Below are 18,902 nucleotides of genomic sequence, written 5' to 3' on the forward strand. Positions count from 1 at the left end.
GTGCAAATAATCCTTTCACAGGCAAGAGCAGTTGTGATGAAAACCTGTGTATTATTTCTATTTGAATTATCAATCACTAATACATATTACAAGTTAGACTAAAAGCCATTTTAGAAACAAAAAAAATATGCACATAATGGTCGGTTCCAAGTAGGCTTCCTGAATACTCAAATGACAGAGAACTTACAAATAGTACAAACATAACATCCAGAGCACCCATCTGGTTCCCAATATTTGCCAAGAGTTGCAGAATGCGTACTGTCTGTACATCTGCAATAGAAATTAACAACACAACAATGGTGTACCTCCTTGCAGGTAGAAAGAGACAGCCGAGTTTTGAGGCTATAATTTAGTGTCTAATTTAGGGAGGCAAATAAACAAAATTGAAAACATGTAGAGGCACACAAACTGAATGCCAAACATCTTACACCAGAAATTAGCAAAGCTTGTGAAGATTTGAATTAGGTATCGCCTAATTCTCTACTACTAGTTGAACAGATTCGAAAAGGCTGCACTATTACAGTGGAGAACTATAGGTAATTTAAATTTAGCTAATGCAAAAACTGTTACATACGAAATGCACAGGATAGTCATGGTTTTATTATTCTTTCTGACGCTTATTCATGTTCTTAGAATATCTATAAGGCAATGCAAAATGGCAAAAAATATAGGCTATTAGCAAAAAACTGCCAACTAGATAGCACACGCAGCAAACAGAAGGAAACAGCTTAACACTTATGCTTCTTTCACCTTTCACTGATTCCCTCAGAACATACTTCGAGCACCCGGGCAATGTCCTTTTCTTTTGCACGAATGGTTTCTCTCAAAACCAAGCCAAGTGTCTTGTTAAGGCCAATTTCAACTGCCTCTTTGCTGTCCTTCTTGATCAGCATGTTGATGTCATGTAAGAACTGCAAGTTTGTGTGAATGGTAGCCGTATAGAACTCATTTTACTCAGTGCGTAACTGAATATTAAAAATCATTGTACAAAAGCTAAGGCAATTGATGCCTTTGTACATATCTGAAAACAAACTGGGATTAGCAAACAGCAAATGCAGATATTTACTGAGGTTAAAAAACTCCAGAAACCACCAGTATTTTTCCCCTCATCACCAGACTCGTCAAGCAATATAAAGGTAGGTCTCATATAAAAAAATAACTGAGCAAAAATGATCTTCCTGCCCTCAACTGGGCACATGGCTGAATGGCACTAATATATCTCTAAACTAAGGGTCCACGCTCAGCTTTAAAAAATAGCTAGCTTCGATTCTTAGAGACAATCTCTAATGACATGCATCCTTAGCATATGAAAATAATTTTTTTTTTGTGCCCTTTAAGTCAATAAACTACTTTCAACACATACATCACAAAGACCATTAGGATGGCTCTTGTGCAATGATCATCAAATGCAACTGCAAAAAATGATCCCCGTAAAATGAAAAATGCTCCCATTGTAATTAAAAACGCAAATCCTGAAGCAGGGAAAGTAACATAGGTTGACGATAGCGGCATATAGTTTACGCAGTTTGGAATAAACTATTATGCAACCAGGCCGGCTGACCGGCGCTCTTCGAGGATGAGAGCACGAGTGCAAAGGTGTGCCACGCTGACCGGCCGCCGAGAACAAAAAGTGTAAACAGAAGTGCTGCGTGGGCGATGCTCCCCGAACAGGACGGGAGGCAGTGACGCGCGCCTATGCACCGAGTAAAAACAAAAAAAAAAGAAGGGGAGGGGGTGGTCCGCGCTGTGCGCCGAGTGAAAGAAGGTAAGGAAGAATGAGGGTCTCAATCGACCATTTGCGGGAAAGCGAGCGCCACCTGCCGCACAAACGGCGAACCTCGGCCGATGCTTTTGGTTGGAAAACAAGTCTTGCTAGGCCATACTAGGCAGCGTGCAGCGGTTCTACCAGGCACACGCGCAGGCATCTGTTCTGGCTGTTTTTGTTATTTTCTCCTGAAAATTTACGCCCAGTGATGATAGAAGAAGATGATATTCCATTTCCGTTTTTAGAAACGGGGTGGAGTGAAGACTTTTGCCGCTGCAGGATAACAGACGATGATGTGTGGCGATACCTGCATGCTGCCACCTCAACAGTGCGCCAGGCACATCGCGGCTGGGCTTTCAAAGAAGAAGGCTATGTTAAGAGCCTAAAGCTAAATCTTAGAACAGCCGATCAGGACCTAGGTATGGTGAGGGCGGCGTGCGCACCGTCCATGAAGACCGGCGCATACGTGACATCAGCGTGGTTCGTCATATCCACAGGCCGCATCGTTGGAGCGCACTGCGATTGTGTTGCTGGGTGAGATATTTTGGCTATGTTTAAGTAATCTCTGTATTGTAAAATGCCGAATGAGAAAGCGAAAGTGTTAAAAAAAAGATGTGCTCCTGCTTGTGTCATATCTACCGCGTTTGCGAAATATACTAGATTTGAGCAAGTAGCTGCTTTGCTGGGGAAGATACATACTTTTGTATCTGCTCGAGTGCTACCTCTGAATCTCAGTAGCTGCTGAATTTTTTTTTTACTGTATTTCCTCCGCAAAGCACTACGCGAGTGCTGTAGACAAATGTGCTCCACTTTGTTCCGTAATATGCATTAACGTGTATGTTTACGATTTCATGGAAGGTTAGGATGTTGCACGAACAAGTGCGTCTTCAGATGAAGCGTACACGATGGTGATAAGTTAACGGCCTTCTCCACTGCTTCATCACAGTAGCGATACCACGGGCGGCTGTGGTTTCACCTACTATCGACGCATTTTAAGAGGCTGTTTCGTGCGGTCCGTCAGAAAATGCCGCGAGTGCGCGACTTGTAGCTGCTAATCGTGTCCGTGCCACTATCTGATACGTGAAATAGTATTGCAACTGCGGTGGCTCTTCATATGTTTACTCTCCGCCTTTCACCGACATATGTGCAGAAATCAAAAGTCAAATTGTTTTTCTAAATGGCTAGCCTGCGTCCTTTTGGCAGCAAGCGCAAAATCTAGCGCGACGCCTGCTTCGCGGAAGGCAGGATGTGAGCACGAGCGTCCAAGTTAATGGGAGCACCTCTTTTCTCGGTTTCTGATAGCTGCGGCTTCAGCAGCTATTTCTGGTCTGAAGCCTACAGCTCGTACTTACAAAAAAAAAAAAAATTCCGCCATGTGCTCAAAAAAATGTCGCTTTTGCGAGCGGCTTTTTTGGAGAAAATGTGCAATGATTACATCAACTTATCGCGATTTTTTTTTGTGTGTGAAAAAATGAATGACTTCGGTTACTTCTTTCTGCAGGCTGAGTGAAACCTGCCAACACGTTGCTGGGTTGTTGTTCAGTGCTGCCGAGAAAGCTGCCGACAGAGCTGCTGACAAAGCTGCTGAAGCACCATCAAGCACAGATGTGCTCTGCAAGTGGATAGTCCCTGCCAAAGGTATAGCACTTCTTCCACGCACTATTTCTCCTTGCAACTGTCTTGCTGAACACCAAAATACTAGTGTTTTATGTGCGCAGACTGCCACGTTTGCATGATGCACAAAAAGTATTCCTGAATAGAGTCTCGACACAGTACCATTTGCATGGCTGCTTAGCCAGTCAGTTTATTCGAAGTGTTACAGTGCAGAGTACAGTACACGGGCAAAATTCAGTTTCTTATGTAAACAATCAGACTAGTGGCTAACAAGCCGACTGTAAAACCAAAGTAACATGTTTTATTTTTGTTTCCAGCAAAAAAGCCTGCTGCAAGAAAGCCGTTGGGGGAAATAACATTTAAAAAATATACTATCAACAAACCTACACGTGAGAAGACGAAGCGCGTTTATGAGCCTTGTCCCAGCGCACCACTTCCCGAGGACATCACAAGTCTGAAGGAAAAGCTTTCAGCCTGTTGCCCGGACCTACAAGTTCTGCGATACCTGAGCCCAACAAGTACAACAGCCAAGGCCAAGCCATCATGCAACAAAGAAGGGCCTATACCAGACAGCGAAGACCTATGGGGTGACAATGCTGAAACTGTAATACAGGCATACATGCAGTCGCTCAAGCCACTCTCCCAAGATGAGCGGCATGAGTTATGCCAGCAAACGATTGGTCAAGCTGCAAATAAGAAGTGGTTTGCAGCCCGTGTGGGCCGGCTCACGGCCTCAATGTTTAAGAGGATATGCCGCTGCACCAAGCCAGAAAGCCTCCTGAAGGCACTGTTGTATCCCTGTAGCAGAGCTACATCTGAAGCCATTGTGTATGGCCGAAACCATGAAGCAGATGCTGTTGAAGCCTATGCGAGGCTTTTACGTGCTAGAGACTGCGCAGTAAATCTTCGTGAAACTGGCCTGCACATCCACCATGTGTACACTTTCTTGGCAGCTTCGCCCGACAGAATTATTGTGATCGACGAGGAAGAGGGCCTGCTGGAAGTAAAGTGCCCATTTTCAAAGAAAGGGCTCACAACTGAAGAAGCCTGCCAAGACAGAAACTTCTGCTGTAGGCTCAGCGAACAAGGCGCGTCACTTAAGACAGACCATGCGTACTATTATCAAGTACAAGGCCAAATGGCAATTACAGGCCATCGTTGGTGCGATTTTGTTATCTGGACTGAGGGGAGCAGGCCAGAAGATCCTGCACACCTTCACGTGGAAAGAATTCCCTTCGATGAAGAGTTTTGGACTGAAGAGATGCTGCCAGCTCTCCTTTATTTCATGAAGAGAGCCTTTATTCCAGAGTTGCTTACAAAGCGGGTGAAAAGGTTGGGCCAGCTGTATACATCCGGCTCGTATGTGTCGCACAGCAAACTGAAAAGAGGTTATTATGTGTGCAGACCTTCTGAAGGTCTCCGCGTCAAAATAAAGAAGCTGAAGTAAGGATTCTGACAACTTGTGTTCATTGTATTTTATCTGCAGGAGCTATTGTGTTAATTTGTTGTGTGCTGGTTGTGTGTAGCCCTGTACATCCAGCAAAGTACAGAGGGGAAAATAGCCCATTTCATGAGTTATCAAAACAGAAGCACCTACGGTATGTGGAGATGCATGTAGGCTATGCGTGATGATCTAGTGAAGGCCTCCAGAATAATTTACACAACATAGAGGTTCATAAACTTTATTCACTCTGCACGTGACTGTTATTCTTTTTGTGTGGTGTCATTGCAACCAATATTGTAAAACATATTGCTAATGTGAGATCACTGCAGCCGTCAAAGCACCGTTTTGTAAATTCTACGCTGACATACTAGTCAAGTGTAGTTGCCATTATATCTCTGAGAACTGTGAAATCAAACGACACTTTTGTCTAAGCTGTGTGGGCAATTACCCCACTTATTTGTTGTCTTGTCCAACTTGGAAGAAAGAAATAACTTTAGTACACACAAAGAACATTCAGGCCAGGGTAACAACAGCTGCTGTTGCTGGTACTTAACTGAGCTGTGGCCAAATTCCTTCAAATTTTGGAGTGCCCTCATTCAGCAAGCAAACAATGGCACATCTTCCTCAATCTGTTTGATTAAAGGCAGGGGGCGCTGGCAACGTCCCGCAAGCGCATGCGCAGAAGTTTTCCCGCAAATGGTCGATTTCACCTCCGAAGTGTGCGGATGTGTCCCTGCTCGCCTCCTGCGATATCGTTGCGCCTCGCTCCGTAGCGCCAGCTTCGCTGCCGCCGAGCACCTTCGCCTGCGCCCGCTACCGTCCGTAGCGGCCGGCGAGTTCCTTCTACTAGGAGGTCTTCCGAGCAGTAGGCCGCGTCAGCGGCCACCCGCTACCTCTCCTAGACGCCTAGATGGGTGGGCCGCTTCGGCGGCCGCGGCGCCCTACTCCTCGAAAAAGGATTTCCTCGGGGCCGCCGTCGTTTGCTGCGGCGCCCCTCCCCCCCCCCCCCCCCTTTACTTCATGGACAGCAGCCTGCAGAACCGCCCGCAGCTTCCTGCAGCCATAGTGTTCTATTCTCGGACCTGGGACACACCCTGGCCAACTCTCGCTGCACCCTGGTGACGCGAGAACCCTGCCTCCCCTATCGCCATGGACCACGTGTTGCTGTGGATCCTGGCGACCTACCCGCCGCACTGCTGCTGCTGCAGCAGTTCCCGGCGGCCTCCCCAGTTGCCGCCCGACCTCGTCGTCGCGGTGACTCCCTGCTGACATCTTTGTGATGCCGCAGTCCTCGCTGCGCTCGTGCTTCTTGCCAAGCCAGCACGCTTGCCACGCGCAAGCCACCCGCCGTCCTCGCAGCACCAGTGGTGTGCACCGAGGCGGCTCCACCTCGCCGCCATGGACCACGTGTTTCCGTGAATCCTGGTGCCCCCTCCTGCTGCTACCCGGATACTCCGGGACAGCTTCCTGTGGGCTCCCTGCTCGCGGGCCTCGGCGCGCTCTCTACCGACGGTCTCCTCAGCGCCACTCGCCGCGCTGCTGCCTTGGCAGCAGTCTATTGTGGTACCCTCCTGCTGCGGCGGTTGCCCCAATCGCCGTGGCGTCCTGCTGTCACCAGCCGTCCTTCCTGTGCCTCGCAGAGGCGCGGTACCAGGCTTCGCCTGGAACACCCATAAGCGCTGCTGCACCGGAGGCTGCACACCAGACTACCGACCTGCCGACGTTCACCGGGCTGTTTGCTTGGTGCGGGCCAAGACGATCTCCCCCCTCCCCACGTTCCACTTCCCCATCCCCCGAACACCAAGAGTGCCGCCGCGACATTAGGCCGGCATAACTCGTGTCCGGTCCCCCCCCCCCCCCCCCCCCCCGTGAATATCCCAAAGTTCCCAACAACAACAATAAGAATGAAGGAGGTTTCAGGTGAGCGAGCGCGAAGTGTAAGAGATAAGGGAGAAGGAGAGAGTTCAGTGTGCGAGTAGAATTAAGGTATGCCAACATAGACCTTGCCACACAAACGGAAACGGTAGAACAAAACCGAGTCGCATCATTGCGAACTGAGCGCAAGTATCAAGCTATCAAGAAACGAAAATTGTTTCATGAATCTCCTGCGCGTACAAGATGCTAGGAAACGCAGCACTCCCATTATTTCTGTTCAAGAAAGTTGAGACTGATGTTCTTGCGTGAAATTCCGTAATTCGCCGCGACATCTAACCACATGTGCGATATCATTTGGCAGCCAGGTGAAAACAAGCGCGTTTCCCGCTTTTTCATTTCAGCACATTCCGGAGCGTTCCGGCACAAAAAGACACAGAATCCAGCAATCCGGTAGGACTCTGTTCCCACACAGTGCACGGTGCGTAAGAATATGCTTACCTTTACAGGTGATTGCATCAACCGTGCAGTACACTGTCCGCCTTCGTATCACTGGCACCGAATCAACCAGTGCGATTTCAGCGCGAGTGGAATGTAGTCGGCGCATATACCTCTTAGTCACGCAGAAAAAAAAATTGTCTATGCCTTCTTTCGAACATCTCAAACACGACACAATGCAGCAGTCCTTCCACCTGAGCAAAGCACTAAGAAACCCACACACTCACCAACACGATAAATGCCCGTTTGCGTTAAACACCACATGTAGAAGGCACTTGACAAGAATACACACTTCTGTGACACACATGCATGCGAAACTCAACACATTTATCGAGGGTAAACAACTGAAGCACATTCAGTATTCGCCGCAATGTGATCGAAATGCACCCCACCATGCCATTGGCCATATTGTGAAATTTGAAAAGAGCGTGCGTAGCTACTGGTGGTGAAATTTTGTTTCAGTTTCATTGTTAAAAAGCAGTAGTGTGTAATTTTTATTTTAGCATTATTTTTGGCGCTTTATTTAGGTGTTGGGTTATATTAGCAGCGCCGCTTGTGTACAAAAGGCTACGAAGTTACGCAGCCGTTTCCCCCAGCATGTTAGGTGATATTGCTTGCCCGTAACACCCTAAGGCATATTCTCCAACCAAAGCACCCCTTTGGTATGCAAGAGGTGATTTGCATTGGCACAAACACCCAAGACTCGGCGTCTAATATATTTTGTTACCATGATTGTTATTAGCTTTTTAAATTATCGAAGTTAGGTCGTCAGTCTCAATGGGAAGTTTGAAGCTGCTAATAAGGGGATGCCATATCAGTTTTTAAAATGGAAAAAAAACACATTTTCTAAAGTTCTGCAGCGAGAAGAAATCCAAGGCTTTATTCCGTGCAAAACCGAAACTGAGCGCAGAAAAGCACAGGATGCTTAGAGCAGAGACAACATCTGAAGATGACAGGACGCAGAAGAAAGGGCGACAGATTCGAAGTGCTTCCTCTGCTGCGACTTCTCATGAACTTTTTCTCGCTCCCTCGCTTCTGGAAAGTGACTGGCTTTTTGTTTGTACCATGACGTGGTGCAATAGCGCTTGCAGGTTGAACTGAATGCCGTTGCCACTGCACACTGACGTCGTCAGTGGATGTTGTTTCTGCAAAGAGCTTCCTGCGCGTCTCGCGCTCAGTTTCGGTTTCGTAAGGAAAAAGTTTCAGATTTCCACGTGCTGGCAGGAGGCTAACAATGTTTCCTCATGGCGTAGTTTCAATCTGCTCATTCGCAGGCCTTCTCTTGTGGAGTGGTGCCATATATGCGAGAGAGTCCCCAGTGTTCTTGCCCCCGGGCATATTATCTACTTCATTTTTTTTTTCACTCGATCTACGATCACCATCTGAAGCCGCCGCTTTTTTCAAGGGCAGCTCTCAAGCTCGCTCATATTGTGATGTGCTGCGCGGGCTCGCCTGGAAGCAGACGGCCAAGTTTTCTTCTCCAGTATTCGAGGGCAGCGCCACGCGCGGCCAGCCGCTTTTTTTGCTTCAGCGCCCCCCATGGAAACGCGCCTCGCTCTTGCCACTACAAAGCCTTCTAGAACACTGTGTATCACTCCGCCATGTAGTTTGACCGCGGCTTTCGGTTTAGATTTCAGTTTCTGTTCAACTTTTGCAATGTTTTGTGGGAATAAATAAAACGACAATAAAAACGATACCTTTAATTTTTATACATGAACAAAATACGGTAAAACGATTTTACAAAACTATGTGATAGCACTGCGGGACAGAAAAGAGGATATTTTTTATTTATAAACTTCTTGTTTTGCTGGCACTCAACTAACTGCAGGAACTTACTTTCACCGAAGAAAAATATAGTCTGCGCAAATTATGCAGCACTCGCATGGTTGCATTGGCTTTTGGCTGCTGGTCGCAAGGTCGTGGATTCGATCCTGGGCTTGGCGGCAGTATTTATATCAAGGGTTAACACGAAAACATCCGTGTGCTGTGTGATGTCAGTGCACGTTAGAGTCCCAAGTGGTTGAAATACATCAGGTGCCCTTCACTGTGGCATCCCTCATAGCCTAGGTTGCTTCGGGAAGTTAAAACGCCGCGATCGAAACCAGATCAAGCAGTAGCTGTGAACGACCAAAATTTTCAGCAGTACTGCTGCCCTCATTCCAATTCCTCGACGCCACTTATGTCTCTGTCTTCGCTAGATGAGCTGGAATCTGAGTGCAGAGCAATTTATTAGGCTGTCCAGTTGGCTGTCAATTGCACCATCCCGTCCCCATGCCTCCTCCTCCAGCTTTATCACATGCGCAAAAGCCCGCGACCAATTTTTTCGGGATACACGGGACATGTCATCGTGTGCCAGTTTCTCCACAGTGGCCAAAGTGAACTTGGTGTTACTTGAAGCAACGTAGCCTTTTACTTGGTTCCACATCAGTTCGATTGGATTTAGCTCACAGTGATACGGGGGTAACCGTACTACTTCGTGGCCAGCGCACTTGGCCAGAAGATCAATGCGGCTTCCCGAAAACCTGTGCTTGTGTTGCTTAACTAAATCCAGGAGTTGCACCAATTGGTCATTCGAAAATTGTATGTTTTTTTTTCGTAAGCCAAGACTGAATGTCCGCTTTTCGGCTGCTCGTCGACGGCATTTTTTCCAGTTGGACGCTGTGATAAAAAGCATTTTCCATCACGATTACGCCATTGGGTAGAATACTGGGCAGAAATCGCTCAGTAAACCACTTCTGGAATCGGGTACCACCCATTTCTGAGTGGTAATCAGTAGCTCCTTTGGTTGCCCGAAGGATGAGCGCACCCTCGACAAATCCTCCTTCGCTTCCAGCATGCACAATGATGCGTCTGCCACCTTTGCCGCTTGGTGCGCGAAGGCCAGTAGTCAAGCCCTGCCAGAATGCTTCAGCTCGTGAATTCATGGCTGTGTCCATCCAAACCTTATCTTTCGTATGGTCAGCATTCACCCACGTCTCATCAATGTAGTAGATGGTACTGCAGAACAAAATTATAATCTCACATAAACTGTAGCCCAGAAGTTAAAAGCACGTACATATTACCATGATGACGTGTAATGTATTCCTGCACGCCTCGAATTTCGACGCAGGAAATTCTTAGCTATCAGTTGCATGCACAGCTCTCATGTCGGCGACTGAGGGATGGAGGAGGTGCCGCCGCTGGGAAAGAGGGGTCAACGTGATACTGTATGCGCACAGCAAGCAAATTTAACGCGATTAAAAGCTGAGCTGATCCAAAAAGTCACCTTTGTTTTATATACACAAAAGCATTTGTACGTACCGGTGCTGTTTCCGCATCTCCCGAATGGTTCAAATATACTTTCACCGCCATGTGATATCATCTCTTTCAAGTAGCGCAGAGTTCCGCTTGCGCTTTTGAAAAGCAAGCCCAATGTCATTGAGAATCCTGCGCATTGTACGCGTACTCACGTTCGCGTACACATTTATGACGTCGTTCCGGATCTTTGCAGCATTCGGCAGTTCGTTTCGTAAAAAATACTTATGAACTTTTCGCTGCAAAGCACCGACACTAAATGAGTCATACCGCTGCAGTCGCATCTTCTCAGTTTTCTTGGAAACACTTCCGGGCGTCCACTTCAGCCACTTTCATTTCGGCAATTGCAGAACGCTGTACAAAGCTTCTTTTTTGATGCGTGCGACGGTACGCTCACTCACTCTGGTCAGATCGCTTACTTTACGGTACGCACAAGCAGTCGTTAGTCCATGGTCACTACTCCTCACGCCTGCATAGACATTGCATATCATTTCCTTCGTTTGCTTCGACAGCCAGCGTCTCTTGAACTTCACTTCAATCTTGTCTGTGAAAACCCTTGTGGAGTGGACGAACCAGAACGACCCGAACAGGCGGCTGTCGCCATCTTGTCTGCAAAGTCGAGTCATCTCGAAAACCCGCGACAGACATCAGACAAGAAAACCCGGTGGAAACAAGAAAAGGGTTTTAGACATGACAGTGCATTTCAGGAAATTGGTTCCGTAATAAATATACAACGTAAATAACACGCTATGATTTCAATTTGTTTTTGCAGAAACTGCTCATGTAACTAGGGACTATATTCAGCTGCGTAGAAAGGTGGTGCGTTTCGGCTCCTTAGCTTTGGCTCCATTGCCAAGAAAAACTGTCCCTGAATATAGTAACGCATGTGTACCCATAAAATAGTTGAATCATTTGCCATGAAATACCTTCCAATTTTTAACAAATCAGCTCATGAAGAGAATAGTGAATACCAAATAACTACATCCTGCATTCAACACGGTTAGTCTGAATATAAATTCGGCATGTTTGATCTGTGGCCTGTACCTTCACAAGCCATCCTTACTGAAGTAAATTTTGCCCTTAGTCGACACTAAGCACTGATAATTTAGTTGTACTATTTCTTTTTTATATTATCGGCGGTTTTACTTGCAACAGTTGTGTGCGCTAATGGCAGGAAGCATATAATAATTACCATATTTACTCTAGTTAGTAATAATTAACTCGCTTTTTTTACTAGAAAAATGGATGCCAGTTAGGGGAAAGGGGCAATTATGCGGGGAAAAAAACTTGAGATACTTATTTTCATTTTTTTTGCTAAAATGGTCTATCTTTCAAACCATCACTCATCAATGAAAGAACGCGGGCAGCCGCGATCATGACGCCGACTTTAAGCCTCGTTCACTTCAAATAGCATTTGCTGCTATCACACGTTTCAGTTGTTTATGGCTGTGGTCAGTGCCCGCCCCAATCATGGTGCGGTAAAGAGAATGTAATAACCACTAGGCTTGCGCAACCAGACGAGCCGAGGAAGCTCACGCCGGCACTCTTGTCAAGGCCGCTGGCACTCAAGTTCTTGCCCCCCCCCCCCCCTATCGCTACAGGCTAGAGCTAATGTCAAAAAATGAACATGTGATGTTATCGCTGGGCAGCATCCTGGCGCGCTGCCAAGGAATGTGCTGTGGTATGCGACTGAGACGGTACGAAAAGGTGGGACATACTAACCGCTAAGAAATATTTTTTTTTAGATATATGTTCTTAGCAGCGAAACTGGCGGGTGGCTCATTATGTGAGTGGGGCAAATACTGGATTAAGAACAGTAGCGTTTGAGCCTTGCTGTCGAAAATTGGGTTCAGAAGCTTGTAATTTTGTTGTAAAACGCAGTTAAATATATATTGGGAAGCTCTGCGCAATTCTGTATTTAATATTTGTGTATGAAGTATGTTAGACGTAAAATACATAGAGCCTGAAGATAAAACTCACCCCTGATGTCCTTGGCTTAATTCTGCAGAGGTAGCTCAGTGTCCCTGCCGACGTAAATGGGGCTCATACCACTCATGCCTAGCAGCTCAGCAATTATGCAGCATAAATAAAGCAATTCGATTTGACACAATTAGAAACAGTCAGTCCATTTATTACCTTATCAACAACTGTTGCAACTTGAACACGCAATTACTTCCCTAAGTTTTCTATTTATAGACTTGGCAAATATGCACTCAGCATAAAAGCTAGCATAAGTTGCATTAAAACTGCATGGTCATTGTCACTGTTATGTTTTATTAACCCCTCACAGAGGTCTTGAATTATCTACGGATGAGCAAAAACTGGCGACACATAATCCCCGCCTTAGCGATAAGGTCATAATGCTATAATTATTGTATACAGTATTAATGGACCACATTTTTGCATTGCCTGCTTGCCATTCGTTACCAACTGCCTGTCCGGAAGTTGTCTCACAGGACCAATTTGGTCTAAATATTTACAACAGCATTTGCTTTTGGTAGCAACGCAACTCTGTATGTAATTAGTCATTCTCGAACTCCTCGCTTTCGAACTCTTAATTGCAGCATAAGTATACGGCTTTGAGACACGCCCCAGAGTGAAAAGTGAAAGCGCATTAGCAAGTAATTCAAGTTGCTGTCAGAGGAGACGGGGACCACTCATACCATGCAGTCTCATCACTTCAACGTTCAACTGAATCAGCATGCCAAACAGCATTTACTGTTTACTTCACCTTGCAGCCACACACATTCAGATTCTTCACAGGGCTCTCGAAGGATTCATTTGTGAGCTCTTGCGAGCACAGTGAAAACACCATTTGCGATACCCTTTGAAGATCAAGTGCTGCTGATGTTGATGAGGCTGCGGCTCGGTGTTCTTGTTCATGATCTCAGCTATTGCTTTGTGATATCCACTGCTGCAGTCAGTCGGATTTTCTGTACTGTTTTGTCTGGGCTTGCAAAGTTTGCTAGACGTCATCTTTCTGGCTTGCTAGAGACACAATCAAAGCAACTATGCCGGATAGATTTAGGAGCTATGAGAATGCAACATGCATTATTGACTGTTTTGGAATATTCATTGAGCGGCCAGATAACTTGCAGTGCAGAAACAAGACATACAGCCAGTATAAATCTCACAATACTGCAAATGTCCTACATTTAATCTCACCATGTAGCTTTCTAATGTTCGTTTCAAAGCCATATGGTGGGCGTGCAAGTGACCGCTTCATAGCACTAAAGATTGGATTCTTGAAGCTCTTGACACCAGGTGACACAATCCTCACTGATCGGGGCTTCACTATAAGGGATCTTCCTACAGGAGTGAAGCTGATGTCGCCTACCTTCTCTAAAGGTCGATTTCAGATAAGCGGCCCAGAGCTTGTCGAATCGCGCCGCATGACCAGGCTTCGTATTCATGTAGAGCGCTCAATTCGCAGGATGAAGTGCTTCAGGCTCCTCAAAGAACTTCCATCAAGCCTTTTTGCCAAAAAGCCACTGGTTGACGACATTCTAACAGTCATGGGTAGCCTTTGCAACCTCCAGCCACCCCTAATCAGATAACCATTTAAGAGCTATTTACAAATTCTGAATTTTCAACCCCCCCCCCCCCCCGAGGACCATATTAGCCTACTGAAAAAAATAATACATTGTGTTAACTGAACTACACACAGGAGTGTACAGGAATATATTAGTGTTATAAGGTGTTGGTGCAGGATACATACATACCTCGTGTTCTAATGTGTTGGTACAGAATACATACATGTGTTCGCAAACTGCATATGTATCCAAGGCATATTCTTCACGGGTATCATGCACCTTAAATGAGGCTTAATTCGGAGTATCTTCCTTGCCTTAGTCATGACTAGGAAGTCCTTTTGAGCAGTAAAGCAGACATGGAATCTTGGCAGGTCACCTCACAAGAAGCCAAGAAATAGCTGCAGTTTATTTAAAACCTGTGTCAAGGTTTAAGTGTCTTGACAGCCAATGTAGTACGTTGCCAGACGAGAATTAGCATGGAAAATGCTCTTTTTATACTTAAGCTGAAATGTGTTGAAATGTGATATTTATTTTCTAAAGATGCATGCTTGGCTCGGATGTGCATGCTTGGCTTTTTTGTGGATGTTCAGATTGCTGGTGTCATTGCCCTGGCTGTATTGCGACTGTTGGCAGTTGATTTCCAGTGTAATTAATATATCTTTAAACACAAAAGTGCCTATGTACTGTAATATGTCAGTGAATGCTAAAGATTCCCAGGTGGTGCAAATAAATCTGGAGCCTTTCACTACAGCGTCCTTTATAGCCTCATGAAAATTCTAAGCCATGAAGGAGACGGGAAAATGGTTATCCTCTCTTCGCCCTACATGTCCTGCCCATGCCCATTTCTTCTTAATTTCCACTAGAATGTCGGTAACGAGTTATTTCTCTGACCCCCCCGCAGGGGGCATCTGTTAAAGCAGATGTTTGCGTGTACTGTGCGACACCACGGACCCCGAGCACCCACGCTTAGCCGTGCGTGGCATCGCCGTGTCTGGGGAAAAGGGGATCCTGGTGGTTGAGCCGATGCCGAGTGTTTGGACCTTTAAGGCCCCTCGGCGGAGGCAACACACCACTTTGGCCCACGCTTCCCACAGACGGCACCTCCGGGCTGACCCACCCGGGGGAAATCGGCAGTCGCCTTTTCCTGTCCTCCCCTCCATCTTTCACTTTCCTATCCTCTCTCTTACAACTGTCCTGTCTTCTCTTACCTTCTTCGTTTCTTCCTACTTCCAGGCGGCGAGGGTTAACCTTGTGTGGCTAACCACCCTGCGTTATGTCATATTTGGTTATAGTCGGGGTGTACGGCTGGCGCGGGCAGGTCTGCTTTGCGAGTTCCTGTCCCGTCCCCTCGTTGGGCTCCATGGTGGGTGGCCGCCACCCCGGCTGAACAAAAACTTACTGCATGGCTTCTTCTTTGCTCTCCAATGATCGTTCCCGAAAAAGGGGACGGACCGATGAAACTGCAAACTTCTTTCTAAAGAATGCAAACAGATTCCCACGCTTCCACGTGGTGCACAGTGAAGACCCTCAAAAAACAGCTAGGCAAATATCTCCTTTTGTCGTGACCAAGACATTGACTGAAGCAATAGGCCAAGGATACAATGTCAAAAAACTTCCAAATGGCGACCTACTCTTGGAAATTATGTACCATCATCAAAATGAAAAACTTCCTACAGTAACCAGCTTTGGGGAATGCCCAGTTAATGTCACCAAACACCGCTCTCTAAACATGGTGAGGGGAGTCATTTCAGATGACGACCTAAAGTACCTAAGTGAAGAAGAACTCCTTGAAGGACTAAGAGAACAAAATGTCATCAATGTGTTCAGAATTAAAATCAGACGGGATAACAAAGAGATACCGACCAGGCACTTAGTCCTTACCTTCGAATCGAGCACACTGCCCGAGGCTGTGGAGGTAGGGTACACGAAGATAAAACTGAAACCGTACATACCTAACCCGCGTCGCTGTTTCAAATGCCAAAGGTATGGCCACGGCTCACAGACTTGCCGAGGCCAACTTACATGTGCGAAGTGTGCCTCCCACGAGCATCCCACTGAGAACTGTGAATCCGAAACGCATCTTTGCATCAACTGTGAGGGCAGCCACGCTGCTTACTCACGAACCTGTCCAACATGGAAACAAGAGAAAGATATCATCACACTAAAAGTCAAAGAAAACCTCACTTACAGGGAAGCACGTAAGAAACTCACGTCCACTCACACCCCAACTTATTCTGTTGTGACGCAAAAGGGGGCGGCGTCACAACAGTCTTTGGAACCTGCCCAGGTGACACACGGTGCACCTAAGGCAGGGACCTCTACGTCCCCGGTGGAAGTAGCTGGGGCTGCTCCACCACCCCCAAAGCAGGCTGCGCGGGCCTCTAGGTCAGCTGGCCCCAAGGTCTCTCCAGTAACGGCGAGATCTACCACAAATGTGTCTGTGCAGTCTGCACAATCGTCCAGCACGTCCGAGGACGCAATGGACACAACAAACGACGACCGTCCGGGGCCGTCAACATCTGACAGGCGACGGAGCTCCTTGGAGCGAACTAGAAAAGAAAAGGCCCGAATCACCGGGCCAGAAAAAACTTAGTCTCTCTACCTTCCTCATATAAAATGGCGTTCTTAGTTCATTGGAACTGTAGAGGACTTTTAAGAAACTACAGCGATATAAAAGACATTCTTGCTTCATTCTTACCCGCAGCACTGTGCGTTCAGGAAACCAATCTCGGTGCGCAGCATAAAAACATACTAAAAAAATATAAAGTTTTTCGCCGCGACCGAGAGCACGTTAGCAGGCTCTCGGGTGGTGTTGCTATCATTGTAAGAAATGATATTGCAGCTAGTGAATACAAACTTGACACTCAGTTTGAAGCAGTGGCAGCCACCTTGCTTACATTTAAAAGAATCACGGTGTGCTGCGTGTATGTTGAGCCACATCGAAAAATAGCTCTCAATGACTTAGAAAACCTTATAAATCAACTACCGGAACCTTATGTGGTAGTTGGCGATTTTAATGCACATTCTCCTTTCTGGGGAAGCGAAAAAATTGATGCGCGAGGCCTAATTATTGAAGATTTTATTCTATCTAACAACATTTGCTTACTAAACGCGGGTAAACCGACCTACTGCTCTCCGAGCACGGGAAAGATGAGTGTTTTAGACCTGTCATTTTGTTCACCTTCTCTCTTTAATGATTTTAAATGGGAAGTTTTAGAGAATCCATATGGGAGTGATCACCTACCAGTACTAATCCGCATGTCATCATCACCAAAAGTCACCCCAAGCAAACCGCGACGATGGAAGCTCCATTTAGCCGACTGGCCACTTTTCGAGTCCAAAGCCAATCTGGAAGAAGTTTTCTCAGAGGAGCTCACTGTAGATGAATTGAATGAAAGGTTTACTAATTGTATAATACGTGCAGCAAAACTAGCTATTCCACAGTCTTCGGGAGTTGTGCATAGCAGTAACAAAGCCTGGTACACGCAAGAATGCCGGGATGCAAAAAAGAAACAAAATAAGGCCTGGGGAACTTTCCGCAGGTACCCAACCCAAGGAAACCTTATAGCATTTAAAAAGGCAAGAGCAGAAGCACGATTTATTCGTCGAAAGGCTGAAAAAGAATCGTGGCAGAGGTATGTAACGTCAATAAATAGCTCAATGACGTCTAAGAAAATGTGGGAACAAGTTCGTAAACTCTGTGGAAACTTTTCCCCGTTTACAATTCCCATCCTCACAGCCCCTGGTGTTCAGACTAGCATAGAAGAACAGGCCAATATACTAGGCGAACATTTCGCACACGTTTCAAGTTCGTCACACTACACAGAAACATTCCTAAAATACAAAAACATAGCTGAGAAACAAAAACTCCCAACAAGTGGTGGCAGAAATGAATCATATAATAGTTTTATTACACTCCAAGAAGTAAAGAACGTCCTTGCTGCTGGAAAACAGACTGCGCCTGGTCCTGACGAAATTCATTACGAAATGCTGGCTCATTTATCCGAATCCTCTGTAGAGGCACTTGTGAAATTCTTTACCAAAATTTGGACTCTGGGTAAACTCCCGGAGGCTTGGAAACAAGCCGTTATTGTTCCGTTTCTGAAACCAGGAAAGCCGCCGACCTCAACGGGCAGTTACAGACCCATAGCTCTGACCAGCTGTTTAGCAAAATGTTTTGAAAGTGTTTTAAACATCCGACTAACTTTCATCTTAGAATCTCATAAACTTCTTAATGTTCATCAGTGTGGTTTTAAAAAAGGGTGTGCAACGACCGACCACTTAGTGCGTTTTGAAAATACTGTCAGGGAAGCGTTCATACATAAACAAAATTGCCTCGCCGTTTTCTTTGACATGGAAAAGGCATACAATACGACTTGGAGGTTCGGGATCCTACGCGATATAGCAGATTTGGGCATCCGAGGCCGGATGCTAAATGTTCTGAAGGACTTTCTATCAGGTCGTTCATTTCAAGTACGTCTCGGTACCACCTTCTCGAGAAACTTTATTCAAGAGAATGGGGTACCTCAGGGGTGCATTTTAAGTACAACTTTGTTTATTGTAAAAATGAATTCTATCAGCAAGGTAATCCCAAAATCCATTATGTTCTCGCTGTATGTCGACGACCTTCAAATAGCCTGCACATCCTCAAACATATCAATTTGTGAAAGACAAGTACAATTAACACTAAATAAACTAGACTCATGGGCTTTTAAAAATGGGTTCAAATTTTCCCCACAGAAAACCGTGGCAGTAATGTTCTCGCTGAAACGAGGTATACAGATCAATCCCAAGTTACACTTAAATGGGATTGAGTTGCCAGTAAAGAGCGAACATAAATTTTTGGGTGTAACGTTCGACAGAAAACTAACATTCCTGCCTC

General features: G+C 46.1%; 1 protein-coding gene across 1 annotated transcript; it reads left to right on the forward strand.

Annotated features, from left to right (window-relative positions):
• The first annotated feature begins 1,828 nt into the window (after nucleotides 1-1,828).
• On the forward strand, nucleotides 1,829-5,464 carry LOC146188845 (uncharacterized). Its single transcript, XM_084603925.1, has 3 exons — nucleotides 1,829-2,299; nucleotides 3,267-3,403; nucleotides 3,697-5,464. The coding sequence occupies exons 1-3, from the start codon at nucleotides 1,974-1,976 to the stop codon at nucleotides 4,824-4,826; spliced, it is 1,593 nt and encodes a 530-aa protein (XP_084460051.1). The 5' UTR covers nucleotides 1,829-1,973; the 3' UTR covers nucleotides 4,827-5,464.
• The last annotated feature ends 13,438 nt before the right edge of the window (nucleotides 5,465-18,902 follow it).

The sequence above is a fragment of the Amblyomma maculatum genome, chromosome 5, assembly GCF_055883805.1.
Source record: "Amblyomma maculatum isolate TAMU_Amacu chromosome 5, ASM5588380v1, whole genome shotgun sequence".
In the NCBI taxonomy this organism is placed as follows: domain Eukaryota; kingdom Metazoa; phylum Arthropoda; class Arachnida; order Ixodida; family Ixodidae; genus Amblyomma; species Amblyomma maculatum.

Excerpts from the sequence above, each read along its gene's own strand:
- LOC146188845 (XM_084603925.1), top strand. The coding sequence starts at position 1,974 with ATGATAGAAGAAGATGATATTCCATTTCCGTTTTTAGAAACGGGGTGG. Across the intron at positions 2,300-3,266 it reads CACTGCGATTGTGTTGCTGG|GCTGAGTGAAACCTGCCAAC; the intron begins GTGAGATATTTT and ends TTCTTTCTGCAG. Across the intron at positions 3,404-3,696 it reads GTGGATAGTCCCTGCCAAAG|CAAAAAAGCCTGCTGCAAGA; the intron begins GTATAGCACTTC and ends TTTTGTTTCCAG.